The 8,803-nt window shown below is 44.1% G+C and overlaps 1 protein-coding gene across 2 annotated transcripts in view; it reads right to left on the bottom strand.

Annotated features, from left to right (window-relative positions):
• Positions 1-4,562: 4,562 nt before the first annotated feature.
• The window catches only part of DAPK1 (death associated protein kinase 1), an 86,929-nt gene continuing 82,688 nt past the window's right edge, over positions 4,563-8,803 (bottom strand). For both annotated transcript variants that reach the window (XM_079996003.1, XM_079996002.1), the window contains exons 25-26: positions 7,880-8,068; positions 4,563-6,961 (exon numbers count right to left, since the gene is read on the bottom strand). In XM_079996003.1, the coding sequence (XP_079852129.1) occupies positions 5,729-6,961; positions 7,880-8,068 (1,422 nt within the window). In that variant the 3' untranslated portion in view covers positions 4,563-5,728. The remainder of the gene's footprint in view (positions 6,962-7,879; positions 8,069-8,803) is intronic.

Below are 8,803 nucleotides of genomic sequence, written 5' to 3'. Positions count from 1 at the left end.
AGGGGTATTTGTAACACCCTCAGTGAAGTAAGTTTGATTGTCCTAAGCTCATCATTTATTTATTTATTGCCCAATATATAATTTCTTCCTCATTCACAAAATGAGAAAGCAAAACTATGAATACAATAAAGGGTCATTCATCTATCATCTGTTTTTCTGGAGAGGTCTTTAAACTGAACTTTATTAAAAAAAAATTAAGAGAAATCCTGAGCCATTTTGTACATCACACTTCTGGTAGCTTTACTCATTTTTAAAATGCCACTTTGAAAAACTGTGGCTGGAAAATTATCTTTAAAATGATATAGAACAGGAGTACTGTTATGTACTGAAGTTCTCACCCTGGGCCAGCAGGAGGATAATGTAGATAGTTATGCAAATGAAGGATCGAAAAGTGACGTTCAGTGATTGGATAGTTTGTATGCAAATGAAGGATCGAAAAGTGACGTTCAGTGATTGGATAGTTTGTATGCAAATGAAGGATCGAAAAGTGACGTTCAGTGATTGGATAGTTTTAGAAAATGGCAACAGTTACATTGTTCTGGAGCTCTATATAAGCAGGCTGACTGAGCTCCTCAGTTAGTTAGGTTCCAGCTTACAATAAAGAGCTGCTTTGGAAGAATCGCTGTGTGGTCTGATATGTTCGCCCACAACTTAACACTGGCGACGAGGATGGGATCGATGGACATCAGAGCACAGCCAGATGCGGCCATCCTATGAACTGAGCTGAATCACTGAGCAAAATCACTGGACAGAACCAATTCAGAGCTGACTGTTCTGGCTAGAGCACTGCGTTCCATCCATCGCCCTGAACGCCGGCATCGGAATCATGGCTTCACTTGTGCCTCTACCACCGATTGCGCCAGCCTCTGAATCATGGGACTCCTACCTCGCTCGGTTCGACTGCTACCTCCAAGCCAACGAGCTGACAGCAGCATCAAAGGAACGGAAGCGGGGCCTATTCCTCAGCCTCTGTGGGCCTGAGGTGTTTGAGACGGCCTGAGCATTGGTTGCGCCTGAAGCAGTCCAGGCAACACCGTGGGACACGATCCAAGAGAAGCTCCGCAACCACTACGCACCAAAGCCGTCCAAGATTGCTGCCCGCCATGCATTCTACCACCGGAACCAGGCAGAGGGAGAGTCAATCAACAACTACACCACCGCCCTGCGACAGGCTGCAATGCACTGCGAGTTCCGAGACTTAGACGATGCCCTGATGGATCGAATCGTCTGCGGGGTCCGGGACATCCATCTGCAACGGCGTCTCCTCGCCAAGCCAGACCTCACGCTACAGAAAGCCATTGAGGAGGCTGTGGCCTCAGAAGCTGCTGAACGCTCCGCCCAGGAGATCCGCAAGTCCAGCAGCCCGCGTCTTGCTAGGAAGCCAGTTCCAGTGCGTCACGAAGAGGCCAGCAGTGATGAGGCATCCTCCAGAACTTAACAAGTACCAACATGAATAAAATGTTGGGGGGCCCAGGTAGGGCCCCACCCCACATAATCAATCACAATACAGCACCCTCATTTGAATAGCAATGCTCATCAACTCGGGGGGCAGCCCCCTCAAATATTTTATTGAGGGAACCGAAGGGATCTCAGCTCCTAGGAGTTGGCTCCTATGATATAGAATATGCAAATTAAAAACGGTTCTGTAGGTTTGCCATTTTCATGGAACTACCTATTATTTTAAAGGTAGTTCTCACTAACAAATAGGAAGCTATTAAAAATGATTGCTACCGCAACAATGGTCTTTTGATTGAAAATGGTACTTCTTGGTAGGCATTACAAGGTCCTCATGATGAAATCTATCATAGTTTGATTTGCACATTCCTTTGCTGTGTGGCTTGTTTTGTGCGGCTGCGTGCAGTTGAACTTTTCTCAGTTCAAAGGTTAAAAAACAATTATAGCTAAGCTATGTGGAAATGTCACTGAGTTTAACAGGACTTAATCTCAGAAAACACCTTACCTGTGTAGGCACAGGCCTGGACTAAACTGGAACGCTGATTTAAATAGGTATAAGGCGGCTTCCTTCCCTTGAAGACAGGAGAGGAACACCTATCTACCTATGGAGATACTTATATATTATATATACCGTATTTTTCCTTCTATAACACGCAGATTTTTTCTCCTAAAAAGGAAGGAGAAATGTCTGTGCGTGTTATTGAGCGAATGTGTGGTCCCTGGAGCCAAATGGTGCAAGGGGAGGCAAAAAAAAGCAGGCAAAAATCAAACCGCACGTTTCCTAGAAGGGAAACTTGAAAAGAGGAAGCGGCTGCTTTCCGGCATTCTGCCTCAGGGTCTTACTGCCCACCCACCTCTGTTTCCTTGCTGTGTTTGCTCAAACGGAACAAAGAGCAGGGAAAGCCCCTCCCCTCCAGGCAAGCAGAGGGGAAAGCAGAGTGAAAACATGCAGGAGGGAGAGAGAGAGAGAGAGCGCGAGCTGGCTGGCTTGGGTGGGTAGGTGAGGGAAAACTTTTGCCTTCCTTTCCTCCCTCCCCTTATACCCCTCTCCTGCATTCTTAGCCAGCTGCTTCTCTGCACACCCCTCTCCTGCTCCTTGTCCCTTCTGTGTTTTTCCTTCCCTCCCCACTTAAAATGTGGTTAAAAAGCATGGATCCACATGGATCCTCAGGATCTTTGCATTGGGTCAGCCCAAATTCATCATCAGATCACACAGCATGTCCATGGCTACAGCCTGCCCCCAAAAAACCACGCACCCACTGTTGCCTGGGGCTGCAATGGTGCAAAAACGTGGTTAAAAAGCATGGATCTACATGGAGCCTCAGGATCTTTGCATTCAGTCATCCCAAATTCACCATCAGATCACATAGCATGTCCATGGTTACAGCCTGCCCCCCCAAAATCACGCACCCACTGTTGCCTGGGGCTGCAATGGTGCAAAAACGTGGTTACAAAACATGGATCCACATGGATCCTCAGGATCTTTGCATTGGGTCAGCCCAAATTCACCATCAGAGCACATAGCATGTCCATGGCTACAGCCTGCCCCCCAAAAATCACGCACCCACTGTTGCCTGGGGCTGCAATGGTGCAAAAACGTGGTTACAAAGCATGGATCCACAGGGATTCTCAGGATTTTTGCATTGGGTCAGCCCAAATTCACCATCAGATCACATGTCTGTGGCCACAGCATGAAGCACAAAAATGATACATCCACTGTTTCATTCAGAATGTTTTTTCCCTTGTTTTCCTCCTCTAAAAACGATGTGTGTGTTATGGTCAGGTGCGTGTTATAGAGCGAAAAATACGGTAATAAACAAACAGGTCCTCAAAAGGGCCACATTGAGGACCTTTGAAAATCTAACTTTTCATGCTCTGCCAAAATATAGACCCTGCAAAGGAGCCAGACCACCTGGCTACCAGACCTCTGTCAAAACAAGCATATTCTGCCAGAGGAAGATTTGTTTTAAGTGCCAAATAAGATATGCCTTAAGGCATATTTTCATTATAAGCAGTGGGTTTTTATAAAATCAAGTAATTGCAAAATATCTTATTCCTAGAAGCAGCACTGCCATCCCACTGTGGATTTGTAGGGTGCACGTAAGTATTAAAATGAACACAGAAAAAAGAAATCTCGCTGCATTGAAAAATCATATGACTTTTAGAAGACATTTGAAAGCAGCCTGCATAGGGAAATTTTCAATGTTTGATGTTTTACTGTGTTTGATCTTTTAATTTGTTGGAAGCCACCCAGAATGGCTGGGGCATCGCAGTCAAATGAGCAGCATGTAAATAACAACAACAACAACAACAACAACAACAACAATAATAATTGAAACCGTGAGATTCCTGTCCAAAGATCCCTGGAAATTGAAACCGAGATCCCATACTGATAGGAACTACTGCTGAAAAAAGGAAGCTTAATCACAAATTACGTTTTATGCACTCATGAATGCAGCAGATACCATCTGCAGAAAGTAATCCTGGATTCTGCTGTCTGGTGATGGTGATTCACTCTGCATACTTAAGCAAAGCCACACCCTTCACTGTCACTGCTGTTTCCAACTATGCAGAATCAGCACTTTTGGAGGAAATTAACACAGACCTTGGCCAGAAATCATTGTATTTACACAAGAAGTCATTTCCTCTTCACACACTTTAAAAAAAAAAGATGATTCAGCAGAGGAAACTCTTCAAAAACATGTTTGCATATGTTTTCACCTTTGTGTCTTCCAGAGTCCTCCTCTAGTGTGCACAAGCTATTTGTTCCCTTTTTGCTTGACTTACTTGCAATATCCGAATCACTACCAGAAGCAAATTACAGCCTTTATCCTAAATGTTTTAGGGATGGCTCACAAATCACGGCAGACTTTGGAAGAAAGGTGGAACATAAATGTAATGGTGGCTACCAAGTTGGCATGCCTACAGGTTAAAAAAGCAGGCCATGCCTAAAGGATAGCCTACAGCAACCTCTTAATATAAAAACTGCAGGGAGTAATATAGCCCTGCAGAGTTCACAGCTGCTGCTAAAAAGTCAAGTTGTTGGAACCAACAGCTAGCAATGCTCAGTTTGCTGGTTTACACGAATGCAGCTAGGAAATGAGGAATGATGAAAAAGTTGCAACAGGCAACCATTTATTTGTAAAAAAAACTTTAAAATTTTACTACAACAAAGATTAAGGAAAAACAGTATTAATATATATACATACATTGTATATGTATATACACATAATGTATCTTGTACAATTAAAATTACATGCTTTTCGGAACAGAAGAGTCTTGATCCCTCATACCAACTTCTCTGACCGCAAGAAATTCTTGCTTTCCTTAATTAAAATAAAAATAAAAATCAAACTTTCAAGTATAAGAAATAAGCACACTAGTATCTGAAAGTGAAAAAAACATTTGCTTTGCACAAATGATCACTGTTAAGTACAGAGTAAATCTGTTTAGCTAACACTTGTATATGTGCCTTGGTGAACTTTACAACTGTGTAAAATCTTTACCTGAGATATGTGGAAAGAATGGAAGGTGCGAGTTCATGGGGTTTCAATTTTCCATTCCACTTCAACGGAAATAAAAACTTAATGTTTGTCTTAATGTTTGTACTTGCACGGTATTCAACATGAGAGCTCTTCAGCAGAACAATTTTCATGTTACCAAGTATCTTAAACTCCAGAAAAACACAGAGGCAAGCACCACTTATAGCAACCAGCATGCAGAGACAGTGAAATAGAGGTAGCATTGTCTTATAGCTTCAACAGGATCACTTGATTTTAGCCACATTATCTTCTGCAAAAGGCACTCACTTTTTCATTTCCAAGTCTGGTGTTAAAATTGAAATATACTAGCATTGTTTTACTAGAAATGTTTTTTTCGTTTTTAAATTAAACAAGCACGATAAAAAAGGAGAGGACTTAGGAAACGAACTTTGTATCACTAAGTATACTTCTTCTGTTTGGAAAAATGACTTTAAAAACCTCTAGGTACCGAAAAGCTAGAGTCCTCCCAGTTAAAACGTCAGTATTTAAGCAGCACGATGTATAATCAGAAACAAACTGTGAAATACCCAGAAATACACCAGCCTTTTATAACTAAAATAAGAGCAAGAGGTCACAGTAAAAAAATAAGATGATTGGTCACTTAAAAAGTGGTGCTGGGAGGCAGCGGCAACCCATGAATGTAGAAACTTATAAATACATACAAAACTGTCGTACTTAATCCTTTGTCGCTATCTGCTATTGGAAAAGTGTGTGCTTTCTCGTGTTTGCTTTTACCGAGAGACAACTGAGCTAATTGAATTATAAGATGTCCCGCTGTTACAGCTTGAAGCATAGGCTTCTTGGCCATTCACATCTAAACTGACTCTAAACACAGAGGATGCTTTCATTAAAAAGTCAGCTGCATCTCTGCGCCCCAGTTCCCTCAGTTTAGACATTAGGGTGCCCACAGTACTTTCAGGGCTATTTCCCCATTCCTGAAGAAGAGCATAGGATGGGCTCGGGACAAAGTCATTCTGACTCCCATTGTTTGTATTATATTTCGCAACCAGATCAGGAAGGCCCAAGTTCATAGCAAGAAGGCACCAGTCCTTGCCCATGGGATCAGGTGGATCCAGAAGTCGACTCAGTTTCCTTCGTGTAAGCAGATTCAGATCAGACACGTGGATATCCATCCCCAAACTCCCCTGTGAATAGACATCTAGACACCCAAAGCACAGTATACTGCTAAAGCTTTCTTTGTAGCCACCCATGGTATTAGTCAATGAGGTCTCCTTTTGACTTTGTGCGCGGAAAAAATCTCTCGGGTGGTAGATCATTATTGGCTCATGGTGTTCCCTCAGCTGCTGAGGACTGAGATAGTGTTTGACTGTCAGGAGTCCTGGTAATGTTGTGGCCATCAGGTTATCAATCGTACTGCACACAGAGTCCAGGAACAAGCAGCATTTTATCTTCTCTGTTTCCAGGCCTCTAACTTGAACCTCAATACCCTGACCATTGTTCACAAGGAGGACAAGGAGCTCAGCTCCACGGTTCACAATCTTTGATCCATTGATCCACAAGCGTATGTCTGCATCTCCCTCTGTGCTCTGTTGGTGGATCCATCTACAAAGATTCACCTGAACTTTGTGGAATATCCCACAAGGCAGTGGGGTGAGGTGTTCCACAGGAACAATTCTAACACCACCATAAATCATAACTTCATCCTCCTCGTCAGCCCAAGACCTATGGAGGCTATCAGTCTTGATTAAAGCAGGAATGTCAATCATTGTTCCACTGCTGAGATCCCTGGCACAGATGTCCATAGCGTCCAAGATTTGGATGAGTTCTTCTATATCACTATCTGGGACCAGGCGCTGGATGTCCTCTATGGTGTAACGGCCTCTGTAGTGATGGAGGGCCTTGGGGTTCTCCACGGACAGGAGTCTTCCAAGCACATTTGAGCACAGCCAGCGAGGATCTAGCAGAACAACATCTTGGACTGTCTCGCTTTGCATGATATTGATCTGTTGAACAGAAGAAAAGCCACAAGTCAAATCCAAATATGAGAGAAAGGAATAGTTTCGCAGACATCGCAGCTTTAACTGTAAGAGGACTACAGGTTCTCATACGGTCCATTATCTACATCCAATGAAAAATGTGAATTTGAGAAAGGGAGGAGAGCTTCTCCTTGTGCTGGCATACAGCACTTACAGGTCAGTGCAGACCACAAGTTATGGCTGGGTATCAAGCTGAGCCAAAATCCATTCACCTCTTTTGATGGCCAAACTGCAAAGAATGCAGAGTTACTGTATTTTTCGCTCTATAACACACTTTTCCCCCTCCAAAAATTAAGGGGAAATGTGTATGCGTCCTATAGAGCAAATGCAGGCTGCGCGGCTAAGCCCAAAGCCAGAACAGGGAGACGGAGTGCTGCGGAGAGCTCTGTCTCGCTATTCTAGCTTGGGGATGGCTGTGCGCAAAGCCTCTGCAGGGCAGTGGGGTGCCTTCACCCCACTGCCCTGAAGAGGCTAGAAAGGCTGTTCCCAAGCCAGAACAGGAGGACGGAGCGTTGCGGGGAACTCCGTCTCGCTCTTCTAGCTTGGGGTTGGCTGCACGCAAAGCCTCTGCAGGGCAGCGGGGTGCCTTCACCCCGCTGCCCTGCAGAGGCTACAAAGGCTGTCCCCGAAGCCAGAACAGCGAGGTGGTCTCACTGTTCTAGCTTGGGGATGGTAGCCACCTGAAGCCTCCAGAGTGCAGCGGGAGTTCCCGCTGCGCTCTGGAGGCTTTGGGTGAATACACCTTGAAAGCACCTTGTTTTAGAGGGGAAGAACAAGAAAAAAAATTTCCCCCCTTGTTCTCCCCCTCCTATGGTCCGGTGCGTCCTATAGAGCGAAAAATACGGTACCTATAGAATTAAAATTGAATTAATGAAGTTTACTTACTTCTCCTATACTGTGTAGCTGCTGGGCAATGTGCCTCAGCTCATCTTCGCTTGCTAACGGGTTAAGCTGATCTTGCACATCATACACAAATTGCTGCAGTGACATGAGCTGGTTGGGTCCATTCACTTTTCTCCATGAAGGTAGCGTGGAGACGATTTTTTCGCACAAGTGTGTCATGGGTGGACATGTCTATGGAAAACACCAGATTGGACATTAGCTCTAATTTGAGAAGGTAAACTGTTATCTTTTCACTTAAAAAAAATATATGCCATCAATCACTCATATCCTAGCAGGAACACACCCAGTGCGGTGGAACAGAGTCACAGAGCCGCACTTCTGAGACTGGTGTTACTACAGCTTAGCCAGATGGGTCTGTGGCAGGGCAGGTGTGATGCTACACAGACACAACAGCAGAGCCAATCTGCTGCCGCCACTGGTGCATCTGCACAGTCTCTACCTGGCCAGGTAAGCTGAAGTACTGTGAGGGCTGGCTCCATGGCTCTGCCACACCTCACTGGATGCTGAAGAATAGAGCATTGATTCCATTTGGCCATGTATACTCCTCTATTGGTAATAATGCTAGAAGTGGAAGCTATTTCCACAACTGATGCAGCCCTGGCAGTACTAGCTTGCATGCTCATTCTGCTGAATGTGAAGGCTGTGCTATTCTGTCATTCCCATTTCAAGGCGATGCATTCTGTAAAGGAATACAAGAATGAAAGAAGCTATCAAATCACAGATTATGCTAAGTACTTAGTCATAGTCACTCCTGCTCCAGGCATCATGTAAACTGTATTTTCTTAAAAAAAACCAAACAAACCCCAAAGCAAACTGCGACAGCATAACTGTAACACTCATCCTTTTTATATTTGTAATGTGAAAGTATGTCACAGTACATTATCCTCAGTTTTTGACAAGACAGTT

The sequence above is a fragment of the Podarcis cretensis genome (genome assembly GCF_951804945.1).
Source record: "Podarcis cretensis genome assembly, chromosome: 11".
Classification (NCBI taxonomy): Eukaryota; Metazoa; Chordata; class Lepidosauria; order Squamata; family Lacertidae; genus Podarcis; species Podarcis cretensis.
The sequence above is the reverse complement of the archived record's forward strand: the minus strand, read 5'-3'. Positions and strand labels throughout refer to the sequence as shown.